At 40.5% G+C, this 26,444-nt stretch overlaps 1 protein-coding gene across 2 annotated transcripts in view; it reads left to right on the forward strand.

Moving 5' to 3' along the window:
• Positions 1-22,427, forward strand: part of rnf168 (ring finger protein 168) — a 39,096-nt gene extending 16,669 nt beyond the window's left edge. For both annotated transcript variants that reach the window (XM_028825709.2, XM_028825708.2), the window contains exons 5-7: positions 7,544-7,629; positions 7,906-7,990; positions 21,236-22,427. In XM_028825709.2, the coding sequence (XP_028681542.1) occupies positions 7,544-7,629; positions 7,906-7,990; positions 21,236-22,123 (1,059 nt within the window). In that variant the 3' untranslated portion in view covers positions 22,124-22,427. The remainder of the gene's footprint in view (positions 1-7,543; positions 7,630-7,905; positions 7,991-21,235) is intronic.
• The last annotated feature ends 4,017 nt before the right edge of the window (positions 22,428-26,444 follow it).

Raw genomic sequence — 26,444 nt, forward strand, 5'->3', positions numbered from 1 at the left:
GTAAAATTTTATAAAGTCAAAAAAGGTGGTAGTGATATTGAAAATTAAATTATTAATTAAAATAAAATAAATTAATAAATAAGTGAAAGAAATTAGTAATTAAAATAACCAGACATTTTCATGAGTTTTTACTCTTCAGTAAGTTCTATTAACCAGGTACAGTGGAACCTCGGGTCACGAACGTCTCGGACCACATACAAATCGGGTTACGACCAAAAGGTTTGCCAAACTTTTGCATCTGTTCATGACCACACACTCGGGTGACGAACAAGCCAGTTTCCCTTCCGGTTCATACGCGCCGATGATTTCTGCACGTGTTCAGTCTCTCCCTGTGCATTCAATGTGCAGCAAGCGCGAACGAGAGAGAGAGAGCGCGAGCAGGGGTGTTTTGGCTGACACTCGGTGGGGCAGAAGGAAGCGGTCGCTCCAGCTGAGCGATCAAGGAGCTGGAGTGACCAGAAGAAGTAAGTAAACATTTAGTTTACTATTACACTGTGAATTCTATGGTATAATTAACTATTTTTGTGCTTACAAATCTTTAAAAAATATATATATATTTACATACAGCTCGTATGGTCCTGAACGTATTAATTGTATTTACATACAATTCTATGGGGGAAATGACTTCAGGTCACGACCAAATCGGGTTGCGACCAGAGTTTTGGAACGAATTACGGTCGTGACCCGAGGTTCCACTGTATTATTTTCTCATAAGCTAATGCAAGCACAAGTGTCACAACAGCAAATGCCAGAGAGCAAACAAAGTGATTGATTTGAAATATATTGTATGTGGGTACAAAAGCAGCTTTATAGAGTTTGTGTAATTGAAAATAACCTGAATAATTTTGGTATTTCTTAATTCATGTAACTACTGATATTGTGGTATTTTTAGTATTGATTTTAAGCAGTAAATTAAGCAGTATTATTGCAGATAAGGCAAAAGATGACCTAAAGAGATTATTTCAGTATTTTAGTAATAAAAAAAAAACACGCAGGGAGGCAGTGAAGTGTGTAAGAAATAGTAAAAGGGAATTAAAATATAGAGACTGTGAAATGGAAAGTGCTCTAAAGTTGTTAATGGGAACTAGTAAGAAGGCACGGAGTGATTTGGAAATTGTAGAAAAAGAATTAGTGCTTTGATTAAACAAACTGAAATCAAACAAATCACCCGGACTAGGTGGTATTTATACTTGAGTGCCTAAGGAGTTTTGTGAATACATATATGAACCTTGGACTCATTTTTTGGATGGCACCGTGGAAGTTCCGAAGGACTGTAAAGTGGCAAAATATTTTCACATTATTTAAAAAGGGTGATTCTTTAGATCCTAGTAACTATAAGCCAGTAAGATCAATGTTCATCACAGGTAAATCTAGGTAGTTTTCTGTAAGATACCAAGTAAAGGATATGAGCAGAGTAGTGCATATGATTTTTATCTTGACTTTCAGATAACATATAAGATACCATGTGAGAGGTTAGGCATCAAACCACAAGAAGTGGGAGTTCAGGGTGCAGTGTCTAGATTGGTGCAGAATTAACTAAAACACAGGAAGCAGATAGTTATGGTACGAGGAACTTTAGCAGAATTGGGTGAAGAGTGGTGTCCATCAGGGTCAATGCTACAGCTGCTGCTATTTTTAATATATGTAGATGATTTGGATAGGAATATAAATAACAAGCTATTTAAGTTTGTAGATGATATCAGGCTAGGTAGATTGTCAGAATATCTAGTATCTGTAGATTTGTGGCAGATGAATTTAATTTATATAAAATTTTAAAGTATTACGTGTAGGAAATAAACATTGGATCTGAATACACATTATGAGGTCTGAAAATTGAAAGGACACCTTATGAGAAGAGTTTAGGAATCATCGTGGACTTGTCACTTTCAATTTCCAGTTTTCAGAAGCCAGTAGGCTAACAGAACGTTGGGTTATATAAAATGTTTAAAGTACAAGTCAAAGGAGGTTACGCACACGTTTTATAACACAATCATGAGGCTTCATAAGGAGAACTGCATACAGTTTTGGTCTCCAGGCTAAAAAAAAAAAAGACCTAGCCGTGCAAGAAAAAGTCCAGAGAAAAGCGACTAGGCTGATTCCAGGGCTGTAGGAAAGAGCTGTTCTTTTTCATTTTAAGAAAAAGAAGCCTGAGATGTAATAATTGAAGTGTTTACAATAATGAAGGAAGTTAGTTCTGTGGATTGAGAATGTTATTTTAAAAATAATTCAACAAGAACATAGGACACACATGGAAACTTGTTGAGCATAAATTTTGCACAGACATCACAAAGCTTTTCTTCATGCAGAGATCCATGGGATAATTTAGTAGTGTGGTGGACAAGTAGGACTTCAAAACTAGCCTGAAGTTATTTTGGGGGAATTAAGTGAATAGGACTACAGAACTTTTTTGGGGTAAATTGTTCTTTTCTAAATTTTTCTAATGTTCTAATACAGTTGTACCTCTGGTCACAACCGTAATTCGTTCCAGAACTCTGGACACGACCTGATTTCGTCCCGACCCGAACGTAATTTCCCCATAAGATTGTATGTAAATACAATTAATCCGTTCCAGACAGTACGAACTGTATGTAAATATATATTTTTTTAAGCACAAAAATAGTTAATTCTACCATAGAATGCACAGTGTAATAGTAAACTAAATGTAAAAACAGTGAATAACACTGAGAAAACTAACATTGTAAGAGTTCGCGCTATAGCCTTATGAACCACTCGCTCTAAACACTTTTTTATGAGTTTTAAGCACAGGGAAAAAAATTAAATGCCACTTTTCTTGCAAAACTTTTTAAATCATCCTCTACTGGCTTTAAATTCTTCACCTTCGCCACTCGAAGAAGGATTTTTTTTCAGCAAATCGCCATGAATCTTCCTGGCTTTCTCGCATATGATCGTCTCGCTTAAGCTCTCCCCTGCAAGTTGCTTCTCGTTCAACCACACTAGCAACAGTTTTTCCACCTCCTTTTCCACCTCTTCCAGCAATTGAGGCCTCTGCTTGGTTAACATTATAACTCCTTTTGCAACATCAGCTGCTTTGTTAGGTCCTGTATACGCAAACAAAAGAAAATGGGCAACGGAGAATGGGAAGTCATTGGTGTGTATGAACACGTGTAGGGAAACTGGCCGCCAGTGTTTTTGTTCGCCACTAGAGCGTGTGGTCATGAACAGGTTCTATTGTATTTGGATTTCAGGTATTTACATATATAAGCTATATATTTGTGTATATGTAAATATGCTTATGTATATGTTTAAAAAATATATATATGCATCTCCTGTATTGTACACTAGATTTGCAATATAGCATACATCTTGTAGTTTAGTCATGGAGAACCGTTATTATAAATCATTCTTTCAGTTTTTACATCATCAATCTTTTTTTTTTTTTTTTTTAACTTTATTCATAAGATAACAAAGAATTGCAGTTCCACAAAAGAAGTGTGAGAAAAAGCTTTGTTGGCAATCCTTACCCATACATAATCAAAATTTGGAATCAAAACATGGCTGTAGCATTTTCTGAACGAGCGAAGAAATTTATTGTGAATAGTGAAAGTAAATATGCAGTTTTACATAGACTCATAGTAAGAGTCCTGTGAGTGGATATATAATATACTGATAAAGTTTCTTACTTTGAAGAAATGCGGTGTTAAAATGATTTCTCTGAAAAAAATTATCGACATTAAAGATTGGGTATGCTGAAAAAGACTGTTTTTTGATGTTGAACAATATAGATTATCATATTTCTTTGCTTAAAGGTCTTTCATTTTATTTGTATAGTTTTGCATGCTAGTAACTATATAAGTTTAAAGAGATTGATCTGTCAATGAAAACTTTTTTTTCTTAAGTTCTATGCAAATAGCCAAGAATTTCTTGTCAGTTAGTCACTTCACACACTCAGTCAGGAACATTTGTGTGTACAGTAATCCCTCCTCCATCGCGGGGGTTGCGTTCCAGAGCCACCCGCGAAATAAGAAAATCCGCGAAGTAGAAACCATATGTTTATATGGTTATTTTTATATTGTCATGCTTGGGTCACAGATTTGCACAGAAACACAGGAGGTTGTAGAGAGACAGGAACGTTATTCAAACACTGCAAACAAACATTTGTCTCTTTTTCAAAAGTTTAAACTGTGCTCCATGACAAGACAGAGATGACAGTTCCATCTCACAATTAAAAGAATGCAAACATATCTTCCTCTTGAAAGGAGTGCTTGTCAGGAGCACAGAATGTCACATAGATAGAGCAAACAAATCAATAGGGCTGTTTAGCTTTTAAGTATGCGAAGCACCGCGGCACAAAGCTGTTGAAGGCGGCAGCTCATACCCCCTCCGTCAGGAGCAGGGAGAGAGAGAGAGATAGAGAGAGACGGAGAAAAACAAACATGCAAAAATCAATACGTGCCCTTCGAGCTTTTAAGTATGCGAAGCACCGTGCATGTCGCTTCACTAATCAGCTGCACAGAAGGTAGCCAACGTGAAGATAATCTTTCAGCATTTTTAGACGAGCGTCCGTATCGTCTAGGTGTGCGAACAGCCCCCCTGCTCAATCCCCCTACGTCAGGATCACAGATAGTCAGCGCAAGAGAGAGAAAGAGAAAAGTAAGCTAGGTAGCTTCTCAGCCATCTGCCAATAGTGTCCCTTGTATGAAATCAACTGGGCAAACCAACTGAGGAAGCATGTACCAGAAATTAAAAGACCCATTGTCCGCAGAAATCCGCGAACCAGCAAAAAATCCGCGATGTATATTTAAATATGCTTACATATAAAATCCGCGATGGAGTGAAGCCGCGAAAGGCGAAGCGCGATATAGCGAGGGATCACTGTATTAATGTTTGTGGTTTAGTATTAACTAGGGGGCTCTGCCCCCTGCTCGCTTCGCTCGCCAACCCCTGGTGTTGGGTAATTCCAAATAGCGTGATGTATGTATGAGACATAGCATAGTGGGAAGGTGTAGATTACGCATATAGGAAGCAAAGAATAAACCGCATGGCACATTGTAAAGATTTATTTGAAAATTGCCTTGTACACAACATTAGTAGTAAAGATGGTGTCTTGTCCTCGAATGAGTTTTCCTTGGCATGGATCATTTATAACTTTAACGTCAGATGAACGTCGAACTCGTGAGAAGGCTACATAAAGCTGTCCATGTCCAAATACGGGCTCAGAGAGGTAGATGCCAACCTTGTCCATGGTTTGTCCTTGTGATTTGTTGTTGGTCATGGCAAATGCAGGTTTAATGGTTCATTCGTTGATAGATTGCGTCATCTGGATCTAAGATGTAGATTTGTGCAAATTTGCGTTCTTGATATGTTTCAGGGTGCACTGTTCGAATGCGATGTAGTATTTGTCCACATACGCGAAAGCAGTATGGGCCATTGCTTTTTGGTGGCCTGATATTTACTCCGGTAGATGCAAAAGCAAATGAACTATTGTAGGATCTAATGCAGTTCATAAAGTTTTCACTTTCAGGTACATCGTTAGTTAGAGGCTTCCGTAGATATTGAGGATATGAATGTAAAGGAGGCAGTCTAACTTGACCCTTTTGACAACAACGTGTAAACTCATTAGTTGTATTGCCAGTCGTTTCTTCAGGGAAGTTAAGTGAATGACAATGATTGCAAATGACATTCATTAATCCCAATGAATTTTCATGAATAGTGGACTCATTATTGAACGCGTTGTCAGCCAACTGGCGGAATCGTTTAGCAGGTGTTTGTTGTTCATGTCTTTGACGTTTATGTTTTGGTTGTGCCGTTTCAGAGGCGCGTTGTTGTATGTCCAGCATTTGGGATGTGTTGTGTTGGAGCTGTAATCGCTTTGCTTGTGTTGTGCGAGACGCCCGTTGTAGTCGCCGGCGTTCATTGTTTTTATTGAGCCTGTCCCGTTTTTGTATCCCGGTCAGTCGAGCTCTGTCTTTTTGGAGCCTTGCCTGCTTGTTTTCCGGCATTTCAGACGCGCGTTGTAGACGTCTGCGTTCATTTATATTTTCCCGTCGCTCCAGTTTTTGTATCTCTGTGACTCGAGCTCCTTCCTTTTGAACCCGTGCCTGCTTCGCTTCAGCACTTTGAGACGCGCACTGCATGCGTCTACGTTCATTGTATCTGTCCATTCGGGCTCGTTTCTGTAACTGTGTTAGTCGAGCTTTGCGTTTTTGGAGCCGAGACATTTTTTCTTCCGCGGTTTTAGAAGCGCGTTGTAGGCGCCGACGTTTATTGTTTTTTTTCATGCGGGTTCGTGTTTGTGGTCCCGTTACTCGAGCCGTATCGTTTTGTACCCGTGTGTGTTGTCCGTATGTGTGGGGTTTCTGTATGATCTCGAGTGTTCGACCGTGTGTGGAGTCTGTAGTCTGTTCCGTTTCACTGTGTGTCTGACTCCTCTTTTGTGTGTGATATGGGCACGTTGCCTCATTTCTTATTTCTGTTAGTGGAGGTGTGTTTTGTGTTTCATTTCTTATTTATGTTAGTGTGTGGACTCCGTAGTCTGTCCCGTTTGGAGGGCTATGGGTTTTGTGTGGCGGTTGCGTCTGACTCCTTTTTTTTTTTTGTGTGCAAGGGGCGCGTTGCCTCATTTCTTATTTCTGTTAGTGGAGGGGTGCTTTGTGTCTCATTTATTATTTATGTTAGTGTGTGGACTCCGTATGTTTGTGTTGCGCTGGCGTCAGTGTGTGGACTCCGTATGTTTGTGTTGCGCTGGCGTCTGACTCCTTTTTTTTGTGTGCTAGGGGCGCGTTGCCTCATTTTTTATTTCTGTTAGTGGAGGGGGGCTTTGTGTGTCGTGGGTCTGAATCCTCTTTTTTGTGTGTGTCCCGTTTTGTGTGCTATGGGCTTTGTGTGGCGCTTGCATCTGACTCCTTTTTTTTTTTGTGTGCTAGCGGCGCGTTGCCTCATTTTTTATTTCTGTTAGTGGAGGGGGGGTTTGTGTGTCGTGGGTCTGAATCTATGGGCTCTGTGTGGCGCTTGCGTCTGACTCCTTTTTTTTGTCTGCTAGGGGCGCGTTGCCTCATTTTTTATTTCTGTTAGTGGAGGGGGGGTTTGTGTGTCGTGGGTCTGAATCCTCTTTTTTGTGTGCGTCCCATTTCGTGTGCTATGTCCTTTGACTCCTTTTTTTTTGTGTGCTTGGGGCGCGTTGCCTCATTTTTTATTTCTGTTAGTGGAGGGGGGGGGTTTGTGTGTCATGGGTCTGAATCCTCTTTTTTGTGTGCGTCCCGTTTCGTGTGCTATGTCCTTTTGTTTGTGTGCTGGGGGCGCATGGGCTGCGTGTGGCGCTTGCGTCTGACTCCTTTTTTTTGTGTGCTAGGGGCGCGTTGCCTCATTTCGTTGGAGGAGGGCTTTGTGTGGCGCATGCGCACTACGTCTTTTGCGTCCACGGGCACGACCCTGCGTCCATATCCGGTTTACCATTCTCGTTTAGTAATATGGATTTTTTAGGCTTTAAATATTATTTATCTTCTAATTCTTAATTTTTGCGCTATGAAAATGAGGACTACGTATTTCTAAAATAATGCTTTTTTATTAATTTGTTTTTATTTAGCATATAAGCTCTGTGTCTTCAAGACAGGATAGTGCAAGATCATACTCAACTGGAAAAAAGAGAAAGAAATCTGGACATATTGAAAAGTAAGTTTCTTCATATAACAACCTTATGCTTGAGTTTAGTTTTTGGATTTAATTTGCCAGAGCTACAGAGTACTTCAGAATTCAGCTAGTAAATTATGTTTAGTATCTGCAGTTAAATGTTTTTACTAGTGAGTCTGTATATTTACTCTATTTATATTTACTTACTCACTGTAGTCAATTTTGTATCATAATTATCATTCATTTTGCAACTCAAGAAATGTGCTTAACAGTTTGATATCAGCCTATTAATTTACACTTAGCTTTTCTAATTTCTAGGTACTTATCTCCTTTGCCGTTGCTTTCTTCAAGTTCTGCAGTGCATCCAGAGACCAGCAGAAGTGCAAAGAAGTCCGTAAAGAAGGTAAATTATTTAATCTTTATTGGAATATATCTTTATTGGAATATATCTAAACTTTTCTGGAAGTAACTAATTTAAAAGTAGCCTGCTGTTTTGGAATGAAGATGGCTAGTACAAACGTACAGTAGACAGCATTAATCTCTATACCACCTTTGAACAGCGCAGATGACATGTTCAGATAAGGCTATTAAAAACATGGTTTGTTAAAGACCCCACATAATCTGTGGAGTGTTATGTACTGGTAGTCATATTCCACACTTGAAATTAGGGGAAAATTGATGAAGTGAAGAAATTATCAGGATATGTTTTATTTTGTTTGGTTTTTTTCTTAATGTTAAGGTTTTCAATGAGGCAGTACTACTGTTTGCATGGAATCTTCTGTAGGAATGTGGAAGCATACTGCAATCCTGCTGCTATCCTTCTGCTGGAAAGATTCCTATACCAAATAATCTATGCACATTTAAGTCAAGTGTTGGGTTTATTTTGGTTTTGACTACATTATAGCTTGATATGAAATCTGCAATTGTCGGGTTAAAATCAAGTGTATGGTTTGCTCTCTGCCTGGCAAGAAAAAATTAATATTTGGTTGAAAAAACAAACACTACAAGCAAAAGAAATGAATGCTAATTTAAAAAAATGGCAAGGGGATACAAAGCATCACAGGATGTCTCCCCACCAATAGTTAATTAAAATGAACCTTTTAGTAGTATTTCAGAACACAGTAGTGCTAAACATATTTTGATAGTGTATGAAAGTTTAATCATTTCTAGAGAAAATATCACATGTATATCATGATGTGATGGTCTGGGTCAGCTTCACTCTTCCTTGTATTATCTATAGGGAGCCTCTTGAACCAGCCACTGCTGATAGTCGTAACTGAGATGAGCTGGACAAATGAGGACCCACATGTCCAGCCAAGGGATAGGTGCCAAATGTGATTAGTGCTTTGTTAAAAAACAATTTAAAAAAAAAAAAAAAAAGTTAGTATTCAAATCAGTGCAGTGTGCTAAACCTTCCATAAATAAATAATCCATTAAAAGTCTAAAATAATTGTAGAGGTTTAAACAAGCCAAATAAATAAAACCATAAAAACAAGGTTAAAATTCCATTGCAGGAAACCTTTCTTAAAATTTCAGTCAGTGGTACATCCCTTTGAAACCAACGTCTTCTTTTGCTTTCCAAGCATGGGCCCTCGCAGCAGTGGAGACGTCCAACCGACAGGCACAGCTAACCTTCATTTCCATGCCTAGGTCCCTGCTGTCCATGGATCCCAGCAGGACTCCCAATCTGAGCCTCACCTTGCTCCATCTTTTTCCCAACGATTCTCCCTGGACTTATGCTGGAGCAAGCTCTGGGTCACTCCATCTACACCTGACTACTCAGCTGGAGTGGCCATGTTCTCTTCTCCTGAGTGTCAGCATCACTCTCCCCTAGGGGCTCTCCTCCTGGCTGCCTGCCTCCTCTCTCCTGTTCCTGCCTTTTTCTCCATCCTTTAACCTCCATTTGTCTTTTCATATCTGCCTCCTCCTACTGTGTAGGCTCCTCTTTTATTTGGCTTTATATTAGGCACAGATGTAGTGCTCCAATCCCTCCGAGGCAATAATGAAGCCTCCTTACTGATGCTTGCATTTGCATGTGCAAACGCAATCAGCCAGGTACCCCTAACCATAATGCTTGTGCACACCCGAGCCTGATTGGAGCAATTATTTATTTAAAATCAGCATAGCACCACATACCACTTATTACACATGAAAATGACAATACTTATGCAATCCCAAGAATGTATATATACAATGCAAAGTTGACTGACTGGCTTGACTCACTTACACAAGAACAGAAACACTAGGTCAGTAGACATGTGGTAGAAAAGGACATTTCGATATATATCGGGGGTATTAGGGGTAACCCCTCCCCCCAGTAGAAAAAGTAAATGAACTGAAATCTCAAATGTCTTGATGGGTTTGATTGAAATTTGGTAACTTATGAAAAAAGATAATTAGCCAAAATGTCTTTTTTTTGGTATTTATTATGCTAACGTAGGGTGCTTTATGCAAATGAGAGATGCTTCAGAAATGATTGACGGGCCTCACCACAGGCACCACTAACCAGTAGGGTGGAAGGACAACTGATGAAGTGTGGTGTGGTGGGTATCCTGAACAGAAGTAAAGAAGCATGATCAAGTTGTGAAATGAAAAGAGAAAGTTCAGCAGGGCTCAGTGATTAGCAAGCATGGTTTTTACTGTTGACTACTGATACTCATAGTACTGGCTCTCATCTTAGTTATTCATTATGCTCCATCAACCTCAAGCCCCAGGTCAGGCCACTGAAAACTAGCCTCCCTCCCGCCCACCTCTGCTCTTCAGTTGTGGTCCATAAAACATTAAGGGAAGTCACTCTCCCAACCTTCTAGCTCTTTATCCTAATAATATTATTACTAGTTACTGTTTAAATAGTGGCTTTATCCAAGGTCGTTTTACAACATTTGAGATACAATTTGTTACAGTTCTTTTGTTTTTCCAGTTGGAGCACAGGCAGGTGAATTGACTTGCTCATGGTCTCACATTGTTTGCAGAAGGATTTAAACCACATACACCCACCATTACAGCACACTGCCTGCCAATAATATTAGCCTTTTGTTAAAAAAAAAAACCTTGATAGTATTGTATACATAAACACTTACTTAGTTTCATAGTACTGTACTTCTGATGCACCCATTTGACCAATATCTCTATAACTGACAGCCATAGTCTTCTGAAATTTTGGGGTGGAGCCAGGTAACACAGCAAGTTTTAGAGAAAGATTTATGCATTTACACAGTATTTTAAGAATTAAGTTTTTAATTTAAAATATTAATAGCAGTACTGCAGACTTCAGGGCTCCCCAGTCCTACTTAGTTTAGACTATGTACCCTTATTATGTGTTTTGTATGTGCTGAGATAATTGAAATTAATCTCTAAATGTGTTGATTCAAATACTTAACACATTTTTCCTTATAGGGAATTCAGCATTAATTTCTGTGAAACAGGGAATAACATGTTAAAATATACTGCAGATTGGAATTGGAATGTTTAATATTTTAAAAGACTAGGGGGCTCTGCCCCCTGCTCACTTCGCTTGCCAACCCCTGTGTTTGGTTAATCCATCCATCCATCCATCATCCAACCTGCTATATCCTAACTACAGGGTCACTGGGGTCTGCTGGAGCCAATCCCAGCCAGGGCGCAAGGCAGGAAACAAATCCCGAGCAGGGCATTAGCCTATCACAGGGCTTGCATACACTAGGGACAATTTAGAATCGTTAATCCACCCAACCTGCCTGTCTTTGGACTTTGGGAAGAAGCACCCGGAGGAAAGCCACGCAGACATGGGGAGAACATGCACACTCCATGCAGGGAGGACCAGGGAAGCAAACCCAGGTCTCCTAACTTCGAGGTAGCAGCGCTGCCCACTGCGCCACAATGCCGCTGTTTGGTTAATCGGATATACAATTTTAAAAGCTTTTTATTTTCTTTGGAATTGTTTGTTTCATTAGTTGCACTTTTTACTTTAAAGGTTTATTAAAAAAATATTTGTAATTACCTTTTCTTCAAGATCGCATAGAATTTTGAATCCGTTTTTTGGAGATACATTGTGACAACGCAATGTATAATCGCCCGTGAGTGAATATTGTTTCTGTTTCTCTAATAAATAATCCGATGTTTTCTAATGGTTGTCCCTGTGATTTGTTAATTGTCATAGCAAAAGCTATTCTCACGGTAAACTGGAAACATTTTAATATGAATGGCATATCACAATCTCCTTTGGTGTCTAATGTTATTCGCGGAATATTTACATCACTTTTCTTGTCGCCTGTTAAAATTTACATCGCTTCTCCGTCATCATAAATATACACCAAACCGAATTGTGTATTCTTTGAAATTAAACTTGTCGTTGCTTTAACTATTGCGGGACGACCTTGCTTTGTCCTGCTATTTTTTCAATTACACCTGGCTCTGATGATTAATTACCTTTTGTTTGTGCTAATGAGATCTTTACTATCTTTGCGACTGACGCAATAGTGTCACAAAAGTTTTACTTGAAAAATCGCCGACCTCGTAACCCCAAACACAACTGTCTAGCACCCTCTCCGACCTCACCTCCCCCTTACCGCATCAATCAGTACCCCGCTATCAGTCTTCCGTGCTGTACTCTGCCCCCCTCAATCGGACCTATCAGTCACTTAAAACAAAAAAGGCTTCAACCTGCTGGCGAGATGCCTGTTCTGCTTGTCGCATGTCATTGTTTTAAGAGCAGGGAGCACATGATGCATGTCTGCCAAAAGCAATCCAACAACTGCTTAGTTAGATGTCTGTGGACTTGTTTTAAATGATGGCTCCATGACTTATCTCGCGTGACGTTGTAAAAACAATAATTGTCCTTTATTTCCGGCCCGGGCGTGGTTAAATCTCTTTCTTACAGGACGTATAATGCTGCTTCCGTTTATGAAGTTCTAATCTTTTAATTCTGAGCCCTATTGGACGTGGTTTGTTTTCAGTTCCACTTGTTCCGGGCTGATTATCACTTTCCTTATTTTCTAAATTTGCACCTAGGTTATTGGGGTTTTTTTTTAGCATTTTTTTCTCTCCACCGCTTTTGGGTCCCTTTTCTCTGCACTTTTCTTCTTCGTTTAGTTGTTGACGTTTCATTTCTACCGTATTGACCTTATACACTTTATATGCACTGAGAGCCATGGAGCTGTGTGTGCTGCGTGACTGCCTTTACACTACTGATTTTTTTTTCTTCCCGTGGTCTTATCTTGTAAGTAGGGCATGTCTTGCACCGTGGCAAGTCTCTTTGGTCTCGCGGGTTTTTAAAATGTCTTCCGAGAGGATCACGTATCGTAGCCTTGCTTGTGCTTTGCTTTCCAGGATTTCCTTTTATAATAGAGAGATGATCCTTTGCTATGATGAACTATGCATCAGTATAATATTGTATTGTATGTAGCATTCATGGCTCAATACAATACCCCAAATGCACTACCTTCTAGTTTCCAATCCATAATTTTGGCTGTATGCCCATGTTGCCTATTCAAAAAATGTAATTTATTATCGTGTGGAAACAGAACAAGATTATCCTTCATATAATTCCTGTTAGTGTAATTAAGCAGCTCTAATGCTTGCTCTTAAAATGAATTTGACCCTGTGATTCTTTTGAAAATTCTGGAACATGTTCAGCATAGGGTTTGGTATAATGATGGGAAAATTCCAAACAAGGCAAATGGTTATTGGAAGCGTAAACAAAAAATCACAGATCTCAACCTGTGGTTATGATGCAGAATCCAAATGAAATGCCTTGGTATTTACAAGACACACCTTATAGAAAGTGCAGCAAATGACAGCTGTTGCGAAGTGAGCAGATGGACATAATATTTTATATGATCATAAATTACTGGGTTATGGGCATAGCTTAAAAACTGTTTTGCAGTGCTGCCACATTTCATTATCCCCAAAGAAAAGATACTAAGCAGATTGTTGTCAAATTAAATTAGCATTTACTATAATAAATATCGGGGTAACCTTGTTTGCCTTAGTGGTTTCGTTTTATGCATATATAAATTACATTTTTGTTTAATGGACATTAAAAAAATCTTATAGAAAAGAGTATTTTCAAAATGTGAAAAAGATTTTAAAATTTTATTGTAATAAATTGATAGCTTAACATTAGATTTTATTAGCAACATCACAAACATGGACACTATTATTACCACTAGTAGTGAGAAAAATATCAATATAGCTAAACGTATTGATTGATTATTAGTCCTTTTCCATAGTATTGATTTTGCAGCAGCACCGCTTCCTCTCCTAACCAATGCATGTGCTGCTGCTCAAAGTTAGCTTACTATAGATGGTATCGGCAGTCTGTTAGTTATGTCTGTGCCATCTTTTTGTTTTCCCAAATGATTTGTTCCCACCATTTTTGAATTGTTTATCGCTCTCTTTTGAAGTCCTTAATTGAAAAAATTAATTTTAATACAGTTTTTTTAATTGGAGCACTGCTTCTGCCTGTACCTTTTTTCCTTCACAATGGATTTTCAAATTTATTGTATTGTAATATGTAGTATATGCAGACATATTTTACAGGGCTATTCAAATGAAAGAGCAGATTTTAAAATTTATTTCAAACAAACTGTATAAGACAAAAACACATTCCGCACATCACTTATGGTCCTTGAGGTTGCATGCACTCAACATGGGCACCACGTGTAGCGCAACAAACATCAAAACAGTAGACCATTTCTTGCCACACACGAGTCAACTGGTCCCTAGTTACTGAATTCACAGCTTCCCCAATTTGATGTCGCAAATCTTGAAGATTAGCGAGCATAGGTGGAACAAACACTCTTTCTTTAATGTACCTCTGTGAACACCAAGGTTTGCTTTCACCCCGTTAAACCCAACAGACAGATACGCAGACACAGGATAAAAGTACAAAGAAGTTCTTCTTCATTTCCTTCTTCATAGTGCCTTTCAAGTACCACAGCCACCATAAACACAATAAATAAACAATAAATCAATGCAATTCTCTCCTCCACACCTCCCAGCAAGCTCTATCTTCTACATCCCAACTCCGGCTTTCTTGCTGGGTCTTCAGTAGTCCTTTATATAGTCCTTGACCCAGAAGTGCTTCTGTTCTTCCATCCCTGTGACTTGCCAGCAATTCCGGGTCAGATGGAGGACTTGAGGTTTCTTTTCAGCCTGGAAGTACTTTGGGGCTTCTGATCCGTGACTTGGGAGTACTTCTGGGCTATATGGGAAATGCGAATCCCCAGATCTTCCTGCAGCTTCTCCTGGCGGCACCCACAGTACTCAGCAGGGCTGTGATGCTGAATTACAGATTCCATGATGCCCTGCGGGAATCTGGGGCACCGCTATGCTGCAGAGAACTCGCCTTCTGGCGTCTTGCGGGAGGCAGTGTCCCACAGTTGCTGCCTTCCCCCGTCCTTCTCTCCTTTGGGTGTCCTGGCTGGGTTGAGCAGCTGGCCGTCCGCCACAGTGCCCCTCCCTCAGCTGAGCACTGTGGGGCGAAGCATCCAGTCCAGCGAGGGTTGTTGTTCTCCAGGAGGGACTGTCTGCAATGGCCGGACCGTGGCTTTGTCCTATAAAACAAGCACAGGAGTGTTGTGGGGAGATACTGCATACAGGCTGTCGATTATCCACCTCCCCAGTTCTCTGTGGACAATTCCTCCACAAATGGCCTGGCCGGCGGCATTCATAACACAGCTGCCTCCCTCCGGATAGTCTCCCCCTGCGAGACTGAAAACAGGTTGGAAACGCTTGCTTTGCCCCCTTAGCAGCTGAGGGTGGACCATCTCTCCGCCCACGCGGTGATGGTCCTTCAGCCACACAGAGCTCGCAGCTCCAGGCTCTGTAGTGTCAGGAGATCCCAGCTTTTCACTGCGGATCCCCTTTTTTATCTGGAGTTTCTTGACAGTCTGGGTCTCTCTATGAATAACAGAGAGACTTTTTACAGTATGTGCCCCTTTCAATTTATGCATGACAGATGCCGATGTCTCAGGGGGTGGGACAACCCGGATGTCAGCACTACACGGCTGCTGACTTACCTGACCCTTCCACCAGGCAATAGGTCATGGTCTCCCTCTCAGTTGTAGGACACAAGATTACTTGGCACCCTCTACTGACCAATCGCTGGGCCCTTTCACACTGCGTTCCTGTTTCATGTATGGTACCAGCTTGACTTACCTGTGTCGCTGAATTCATTAACTGGGGAAGCTCCCGCCCAAGTCGCTGCAGGTCTTCCACCGGTCTTATTGTCGTCTCATCCATCACTTCCAGCTCCTCCGTTATCTTCTTCATGGAAGATATCGTCTGTATAAAGTTCTGTACCAGCTGGATCAACCTCTCCAGCTCCTGCACGTCAAAATCATAAATTTGATCGGCTGGTGACAGGCTTGGACCTTCATAAGCCCTGTCCCCCAGCTGTGAGCCAGCAAGCATTGCCATTTCCCTCCGCATGTGCCGTCGGGACTTGCATAGACTCTTGGGAGTTGGAGCTTCGAAAAATAGAGTTCTGGGGTGCCATCACCGGCCAACTGCGATCCGCCTGTTCTAATTTATGGCGTACTGTTCAGTCATATCCCATCCCTCTTTACCTTCGTATGTTGTGGGCGGTGCTTCGCTCGCCTCCCCTTCCCCTTCAAGGAATTCGAATCCATCAGGGAAACGACGACCTCACAGACAGGATGACACTGACCTTCTCCTTCCCACAATCCTTCGGGGCAGGTCATGTGTCCTGCTTCGACAGACTGTAGGAAACCCTCCTTGTCGCTCGGCTGACTGTCAGAGAGGCGTTCCTTGTCTTCAGGTTTGTACCAGGCTCCTTGCCAGTCTTCCGGATCGTCTTCATCTGTGAGGTATGTGCACAGGACAAAGTTTATTAACTCGTAAAAATTCTTGAGTCCCTCCCTGGCACATACCTCTTCATGGACGTTATCATCCGGAAGATTCTTTCCCTGAAGACAGTTACCTCTTCCCATCTCTTCACTGACGCAGACAATCCCAAACATGGGTTTCCTAGGCGCTTTGCTGATCTGCCTCGTCGTCTTCTTCCCCATGACGGACCGATGTACAGTGAGGTTTTTCCGTTGGCTCCCTTGTGTTGCAGCGCTGCCTGTTGGGTTGGCGTTCACATTATAAAAGGTTTCTGACCAAATTGATGGCCACAATCCTGCCAACTACGCCTGATGTGAACACCAGGGGTCGCTGTCGCCCCGTTAAACCCAACAGACAGATAGTCAGACACAGGATAAAAGCATGAAGAAGTTCTTTTTATTCTTCACAGTGTCTTTCAAGCACAACAGCCACCATAAACACAATAAATCAATGCAGTTCTCTCCTCCACACCTCCCATCAAGCACTGTCTTCTACCTCTCAACTTGGGCTTGCTTGCTGGGTCTTCGGTAGTCCTTCCAGCCGTCTGCCACACCCCATAGATAAAAATTGCATGGGATAAGGCATGGACACCTGGGAGGCCATAGACGATGAGCAAGATCTTGTTGTCCACCTCTTCCAATCCATCGTCCTGGAATGGTGTTGTTCAGGTAATGGTGGAGCTCCAAGCAGAAATGAGGCGGGCCATCATCTTGCATGAAAATGAAGTCATTTGAATCTTCTTGAAGTTGTATTTTTAAACTTTGAACTTTCCTCTATCCAATGATGTGCGGAATGTGTTTCTGTCTTATACAGTTTGTTTGAAATTAATTTTTGAAATCTGCTCTTTCATTTTGAATAGCCCTGTATATGCTTGCATTTGAAATTAATTTTTGAAATCTGCTCCTTCATTTTGAAATATCCCTGTATATGCTTGCATCCTACACCTTAAAGAACTGTTTTATAATTGCATTTATTGCTCTGTAACCTGGAATTATAATGGTAGGAAATATTTTTGTTAATGTTATATCCTTGACAACCCAAATGAAGAAATATGTTAATATGAATACAAAGGCAGGCTGTTTAATGAATATATCAAAGTTTACCCATTTGGTTGGTTTATTTTAAATTCCTTTCTTTTTTACTAGGTAACCAAATATATGAGACATATTCTTGTGTGCCATTCCTATCAGTCTTTCTCAGACTTGTCCTTTTCTGTATTGTTTTCTGAATTTTGCTATCCTTGTTTTCCAATCTTCCTGTGTTCTGTCGGCATAGTTGATTTAACAGTATTTGAAGTGGTTCCATGCCCTGAATTTGTATAATTTTTTTTAGGTGGATTGCCCTTAAAGACATCATACTCCTTAATTGCATTTATCAGTGCACAATTGATGATCCTTTTCTATCTTGGTTCCTGGAAAGTGAAACTGGATTATTAAAAATGTGTTTCTGTCTTCTTGTAAACCTAGATTAGCTCAAGTGCAATCTGTTTACAATAAAAATCACATGCAAAGTCTATACTTAAATTCATAACCGGCAAATGTTTATATATAATTATATATATAAAAAGAAGTACATAAGATACCCACAAGACCCTTACAGTCATACAAAAACGTTTGGGAACCCCTCTTAATTCTTTGGGTTTTTGTTTATCATTGGCTGAGCTTTCAAAGCAGCAACTTCCTTTTAATATATGACATGCCTCATGGAAACGGTAGTATTTCAGCAGTGACGTTACATTTATTGGATTAACAGAAAATATGCAATATGCAGCATAACAAAATTAGACAGGTGCATAAATTTGGGCACCCCAACAGAGATATTACATCAATGCTTAGTTGAGCCTCCTTTTGCAAATCTAACAGCCTCTAGACACCTCCTATAGCCTTTGATGAGTGTCTGGATTCTGGGTGGAGGTATTTTTGACCATTCTTCCATACAAAATCTCTCCAGTTCAGTTAAATTTGATGGCTGTCGAGCATGGACAGCCTGCTTCAAATCATCCCATAGATTTTCAATGATATTCAAGTCAGGGGACTGTGACGGCCATTCCAGAACATTGTACTTCTTCCTCTGCATGAATGCCTTTGTAGATTTTGAACTGTGTTTTGGGTCATTGACTTGTTGGAATATCCAACCCCTGCGTAACTTCAACTTTGTGACTGATGCTTGAACATTATCCTGAAGAATGTGTTGATATTGGGTTGAATTCATCCGACCCTCGACTTTAACAAGGGCCCCAGTCCCTGAACTAGCGACAAGGCCCCACAGCATGATGGAACCTCCACCAAATTTGACCGTAGGTAGCAGGTGTTTTTCTTGGAATGTGGTGTTCTTCTTCTGCCATACAAAGCACTTTTTGTTATGACCAAATAATGCAATTGTTGTCTCATCAGTCCAAAGCACTTTGTTCCAAAATGAATGTGACTTGTCTAAATGAGCATTTGCATACACAATCCTGCGCATATGCCACTCCTGTATTTTTCTTGGACTGCCAGACCTGGGTTTAACAGCAACTGTGCCTGTGGCCTTCCATTTCCTGATTACATTCCTTACAGTTGAAACTGACAGTTTAAACCTCTGAGATAGCTTTTTGTAACCTTCCCCTATACCATGATACTGAACAATGTTTGTTTTCAGATCTTTTGAGAGTTGCTTTGAGGATCCCATGCTGTCCCTCTTCAGAGGAGAGTCAAAGGGAAGCACAGCTTGCAATTGACCACCTTAAATACCTTTTCTCAGGATTGGACACACCTGTCTATGAAGTTGAAGGCTTAGCGAGCTAATACAAACAATTTTGTGTTGCAAGTAATCAGTATTGAGCAGTTACATGCATTCAAATCAGCCAAATTACAAGGGTACCCAAATTTTTGCACAGCTAGTTTTTCACATTTGATTTAATTTCATACAACTAAATATTGCTTCACTAAAAATCTTTGTTCGGAAAACACCCCAGTACTCGGATGTTCCTAGAAAATGAAATACATACCACTGTTATCTCTTTTGTTGAAAGTAGAGTAAATTATTATTCAGGCTGAGAGGGGTTCCCAAACTTTTTCATATGACTGTATTTGAACGTATGGTTGAAATAGATTGGTTGATATAATTTTATGTGTATTATTATTGTTGTTGCTAGTCAGAGGTTACAGCCATTTCATCCTCATAACTCGAGGCCATTAATGAAACTGTGATACTAACTTTATGGGAAATAGTATAACTGTTTAAATTATGCCGGCATTTCCATTAGTTAACTCCACATATTTTTAATGAATAAAATGGTCTCACTTTTCTGGCAGCATAATACAAGGTGATTGGTCGGCTCCCATGTGTCAGCACTCCATGGCTTACGGAACATTCATGCATGCAGTGACAGAGCGAGTTTAGAGATTACAGGTACTAACAACTGAGTAGTTGAGTTTCACATTGAGAACATTTTAATCAGTTAGATTAAAAGTGCTGTCAGTCTGTCATGCTATACATGCAGATTGATGTTTGAAATGATAGTGATAATACAGGGACATGGTTGTTGGCTGTTTCATGGTCAGTGCACATAGAATAGACAAGAAATTAATCAATCTCGTATTGTCCAACATGACGTATACTGTGGCCAGAATGCAATGCAGCTGTCTGAAAAGTAGCTGAGACCAATATTGTTAAGTTTAAAGAAACAGGGATGTGGATGTCCATTCTTTGTCTAGTTACTTTGGCAGTGTAATCAAAGATCACTGTAACCAAAGTCCTTTTCTTTGTTAAGCATGTACTAATACAGAATTTTGGCAGGCTTCGCTATCTGTGAAAAGAAAAACTGTTACATCTATGTCTGTTGTTGGCAAAGTTTTGCTTAAAATCTAGTGTAAACCTCTATAAACCAATGCCATCCTTAAAGTTGCCTGTACTCATTTGGTGTGTTGAATGGTGGGGTTGTGCACTATGGGCATATAACCAGGATTGGAGTAAAGTGAAAGCAATTAAATAAAACATTGATATAAATTAATGAAATGACGTTTGCTTGGATAACTGTTGTCTGCTTCGCTTCATTTATCTATATGGGTTGAACACTATTGTCACATAAAAAATTTTAAATATACAGGATTGTTAATAGTAAATGGATAGAGTTTTAAAACAGCTTTGCAATATATAATGTAGAATTGAAAGCATTATCTTGGTAATTTTGCAGCAACTGTTGAAACTCAAAAGCTCAAGTCAGCTAGGGCATCATCATTTTGAAAATGATCAAAACTGAATGTGCTTCTTGAATAGATGAAGAGTTCATTTTAGACAGTAGAAGTCACAAAACAGAATTTATTAATAATATGGTTTGAAATGGTATGTAAGATGGTGCCAGAAGAATTTGATTCCTTGACATTTTTTCTGACCAAAAAACCACTGTCGGCAGCATTTTGTTACCTGTTGGTATGTTGTGAAGAAAGAAAACATGTTAGAAGCTTAGCCGGAAAGAGAGACAAAATATTTTGATTTTATTTAGATTTTACTGTATACTAAATATTATAATACAAAAGACCACCAATTTAAGTTATTTACTTTATGTATATATTTTTTCTCTCTTAAACTTAAGATAAAATTATTTTCTTTCTGTTATAAAATGGTTTGCCAAAACAGTACAAACTGTAAGAAGCTTGAAGCAGTGTGCCTTGTTGTGCATAAATATATTTGGATATTCATACTTTTTCTGGCACTTAATACATATGTTGCAACATGAACTATTTTGTTTTTAAAAGCTTCATATTATAAATATTTTGATAAAATTTGTTACTTTTGCCTGTGTGAGAAATTAAACTATCTACTTTTTTCTTTTATCTAGGCAAATACTTCAGCTAATATCAGAAATGTATTATGGGAAAATGACATGCCAATTTTAAACTGTCATGAAATGCAAGATTTCTCCGAAACTGAAGCTGTAGAAATGCTTGAAGAGTCTACATCGGACTTAATTTTCTCTGGAGGCAATAATAGTGAAGGAACTTCAGGGATAAATCGCCCTGCAGTTTCTTCAAACATAAATGACTGTGCAATTTTAGGAAAACTTGCAAAAGTAATTAATAGAGTAACCATCGACAAAAATACTTGCATTTTTATGCCTATGGATGGATCTGGAAGTACCAATGTTCATTTTAGCTGTAGAAGCTACCCCTTTCAGAGAAGCAAAGAACAAGAAGAACACCGTTTGAATAACCAGTATCCTCTAGGAAATACTTTAAAAAGAAAGATTTGGATTGATGCTGATTTAGAGAACAGTTTCAGTAATAAGAAAACACCATTGCAGTCACTTGAATGCAATTTCCAGGACCAGCCCAACATCCATATTAGTTCCCTACATGTCCAGAATTTGAAAGAACAGGAGATGGAATTCTTCAGGAAACAGCAACAGGAGGAGCAAGATAGGATGTTTGCTTTAGAGTTGCAGCAGAGATTAAATAAAGAAATGAGAGAAGTTGTCAGAGTGAAAGGTTCTGAAAATGAGTATCAACTCCGTAGTAAAATCCCAACATTATTTTCTCAGTCACAACCTGGTAACAGTCTAGAAGCAAGATCTAAAAGCAGTTCAAGTTATATTCGTGCAAAACCTTCTGCAGCACATCGATCAGATTTGAAAGTATCATCTGTTTCTAGTCCTCTGTCACCTACTGCTAAACCAAGAAATACTAAACAACTAAAAATAAGTCAAATGTTCCAAGGTCAGGATAATTAAGATTTACAGGCTTTCCTAGTTCACATATAGTAATTTTTTTTTGTTTTGTACAAAATAATAGTTGCTCAGTATTGATGAATATCTGGTAAATTGTGCATATTTGAAATTTTGTGTAAGGTTATTACTTAAGTTAGATACACACCACATTTTTTGTATTTAAATAAAATGATTGGTTACACATTTGTATTTAAATTAAAGTATCTGAATTCCAATTTTCATACTGATCACTAAAGAGTTTTTGTTGCGATTTCCGAGAAATTTCAAATGAAAACTGAACAGTTTGTTCTCTGTGGATTCTTAAATTCTTGTTCTCTTAAACACCACCCAGTTCCCACTCAACAAATTTATTGCCATCCAGTCTTAACACTTTTCAGCTATTTTAGTTTATTTCAAATTGAATTAAAAAAAGTTAAGTGTAAGGAATACTGGGTAACTAAAGGTTCTCGGAGAGCCTTATACTGTGGTTAAGCAATCTGTAAATTCTGCACTTAAGATGCAATGTTCAGAAAAATTACTTTGCATTGAATGCAAATGTTGTATTTACATTGTTACAAATAGTATTAATAAAAATGTTGGGTCTAATAATTGTTGATGCATAATTTTTTAATTGTTGCCATTAGTAGGGAGAAGTATATGCGGTTATTTGTCACAAGAAGAATAATCACAATAATAAGTGTTTTCACAGTATTTATTGAATTTTCATACATTTGCCAGTTTGTGGCAAACATAGAAGAGTTTGGATCTTTACATCATTTAAGCTTTTCATAGTAACATTATCCATCCAAAGGAAGGATGCTGTAATGTTCTGTGTTTTCCATTTTTCTTTTGCATGACAAATTACTACCAGCTAGTATGTAACTTTATATAGAGGAAAAAAAATATAAAATTACATCCTGTTGTTTGTTGTTCTTTAGTGCAATGAAGTACTAGAAGAAAGACGAGCAATCCATCCATTCTCTTTCGCTTATCCGAGATTGGGTCGCGGGGCAGCAGATTGAGCAGAGATGCCCAGACTTCCCTCTCCCCAGCCACTTCTACTAGCTCTTTCGGGGGAATTCTGAGGCATTCCCAGGCCAGCTGAGAGACATAGTCCCTCCAGCGTAATCTGGGTCTTCCCTGGGGTCTCCTCCCGGTTAGACGTGCCCGGAACACCTCACCATGGAGGCATCCTAATCAGATACCCTAGCCACCTCATCTGACTCCTCTCGATGCGGAGGAGCTGTGGCTCAACTCTGAGCTCCTCCTGGATGGCTGAGCTTCTCACCCTATCTTTAAGGGAAAGCCCAGGCACTCTGCAGAGAAAACTCATTTCAGCTGTTTGTATTCGTGATCTTGTTCTTTCGGTCACTACCCATAGCTCATGACCATAGGTGAGGGTAGGAACGTAGATTGACTGGTAAATTGAGAACTTTGCCTTTTGGCTCAGCTCCTTTTTCACCACGACAGACCAATACAGAACTCGCATCACTGCAGATGCCGCATCGATCCGACTTTCGATCTCCTGTTCTATTCTTCCCTCATTCGTGAACTTGACTCAGACATACTTGAACTCCTCTACTTGGGGCAGGATCTCGCTCCCAATCCTGAGAGGGCACTCCACCTTTTTCCGGCTGAGAACCATGAGCTCAGATTTGGAGGTGCTGATTCCCATTCCAGCTGCGAACCGATCCAGAGAGAGCTGAAGATCAAGGCCTGACGAAGCAAACGGGGCAACATCATCTGAAAAAAGCAGACCCAATCCTGAGCCCACCAAACCACACCCCCTCAACACCCTGGCTGCGCCTAGAAATTCTGTCTATAAAAGTTATGAACAGAATTGGAGACAAAGGGCAGCCCTGGCAGAGTCCAACTCGCACTGGAAACGGGTTCGACTTACTGCCGGCAATGCAAACCAAGCTGTGACGCCGGTTGTACAGGGACCGAACAGCCCTTATTAGGGGGTCCGGTACCCCATACTCTCGGAGCACCCCCCACAGGATTCCCCGAGGGACACGGTCGAACACCTTTTCCAAGTCCACAAAACACATGTAGACTAGTTGGGCAAACTCCCATGCACATCCCCTCTTCAACCCGCCACCTTATCATGGTGGAGGGGTTTGTGTTTCCCAATGAACCTAGGAGCTCTGTTGTTGGGGGCTTTACACCCCCTGGTAGGGTCACCCAAGGCAAACTGGTCCTAGGCAAGGAACGTGACAAAGAGCGGTTCAGAAAACCTCCTATGATACATAAACATTGGATGGCGTTTTCCCTCACTCATACATAGGTCAGCGGGGCTCCCTTTCTGGATGGTGAGCACCTGGTGGCCAGGCCTGCACCCATGGGGCTAGGCCGGGCATAGCCCGAAGAGGCAACGTGGGTCCCCCTTCCCATGGGCTTACCACCTGTAGGAGGGGGCCAAGGAGGGTTGGGTGCAGTGTGAGTCGGGTGGTGGCCGAAGGCGGGAACCTTGGCAGTCCGATCCTCGGCTACAGAAGCTCTTGGGATGAGCAATTGCACTCACTTTTTTATTTAGCGGGCAAAAGACACCCAAAACTACACCATAAACTAATTGTTACAGACAATAAATGACTGATACAGCTGTTAACAGTAATTAAATTTTTACACATTTTCTTTCTTTTCTCTGTCTTTCACAAATGGTCTGACTGACAGTTTCTCCGTTTGTTTTCAAGGGGATGCTTTGTCAGGACTTGGGGTATTTATGCATGTCTTCCAGTTTCTGAGGAATGGCAAAGTCAGGCTTAGAAAAGAAATGGTTGACATTAAAGAAATATGGATAAGATAAAAAAAACTGGCCATGTTAATCCATATTACTAAACGAGAATGGTAAACAGGATATGGACGCAGGGACCTGCCCTTGGACGCAAAAGACATAGTGTGCAAGTGCCACACAAAGCCCCCCCCCCCCCCGAGTGAAACGGGAGAGACAACGCACGTGCGCAGGCGCCACGCAAAGCCCACCTCCCCCCCCGCACCAGAGCAAAACGGGAGAGACTACGAACCGTCAGAGTAGGAAACAAAGTAAAACGTCATAAAGAGGTTAAAGAACAGGGACAAACACATGGAGAGCAGGTTACAGAACAAAGCCACCCTGCCCAGAGTAAAACGAGAGAGACTACGAGCCGTCTGACATGCCGCAAGCAGGATAAAGCGAAGTCAGAAATAAAACACAGAGTAGGGAACAAAGTAAAACTTTATAAAGGGATTAAAGAACGGGGATGAACACATGGAGAGCGGGTTACAGACAAACCCGAGATGTTACGGACACGCGTCTGAAACCGCGGAAGCAAAACTGTCTCGGCTCCAAAACCAAACAGCTCAACAACTAACACAGCTTCGACACCGAGCCCGCGTGGACAGATCTAATGAACGTGGACGCCTACAACGCGCGTCTCAAACTGCGTAGGCAAAGCAGGCACGGATTCAACACGACACAGCTTGAGTGACCGAGATACAAACACGCGCCTGCCTGGATATAATTAATGAACGCAGGCGCCTACAACGTGCGTCTGAAATGCCGCAGACCAGGCAGGCGCTGCTCCAAAAAGAAAGAGCTCGACTAAACGAGATACGAAGTGAAACGGGAAACACTACAGAGTCCGCAGTGCTCCACAATGCACTGCATAATAGTTCGGAAAGAGCTTCGTAGTAACAGTGGGGAGACCCAGAGTGACACGGGCGAACGCTCCGTATTAAACATACGTCATCCTCACACGTCCAAACTATACAGCGTAGCTGAATCACATTACAGTGATGCATTATTAACACGATAAACATCACAGTATCGCAAACAAATGAAAATTATTACTCGAAAAAGGGAAAATATATTCACCACGGACCAGGTGTCATTGAAACAAAAGCAGAATAAAGCGAGATTAGAAATGAAAGACAGTAGAAAGCAAAGTAAAACGTCATAAACGGGTTAAACGAGTGGGCCAAACACATGGACAGCAGGTTACAGATAATGAAGACCGGAATTCAAAAGCTTCAAAAACAAAAGCTCGACTGACCGAGATACAAACTGAAACGGGGAACACTACGGGGTCCGCAGTAGTCCACAATGCACAGCATAATAGTACGGACGGAGCTCCGTATTAACAGTGGGGGGCCCCAGAGTGACACGGGCGAACGCTCCGTATTAAACGTGCGTCATCCTCACACGTGGCTGCCCAGCGGGCAGGGGTTCAAAACGCCGGGGGTAGGCGAGTGAAGCCCCCTTGTTGTTAAGGTTCAGAATTCAAAAATGCAATGACTCACTGTGATGTATCTGTATTGTTTCAACTAGGGTTCATCTAATGTAATTATTTTTTTGTCTTCATTTTTG

This window comes from Erpetoichthys calabaricus, chromosome 2 (assembly GCF_900747795.2).
Source record: "Erpetoichthys calabaricus chromosome 2, fErpCal1.3, whole genome shotgun sequence".
Lineage (NCBI taxonomy): Eukaryota > Metazoa > Chordata > Cladistia > Polypteriformes > Polypteridae > Erpetoichthys > Erpetoichthys calabaricus.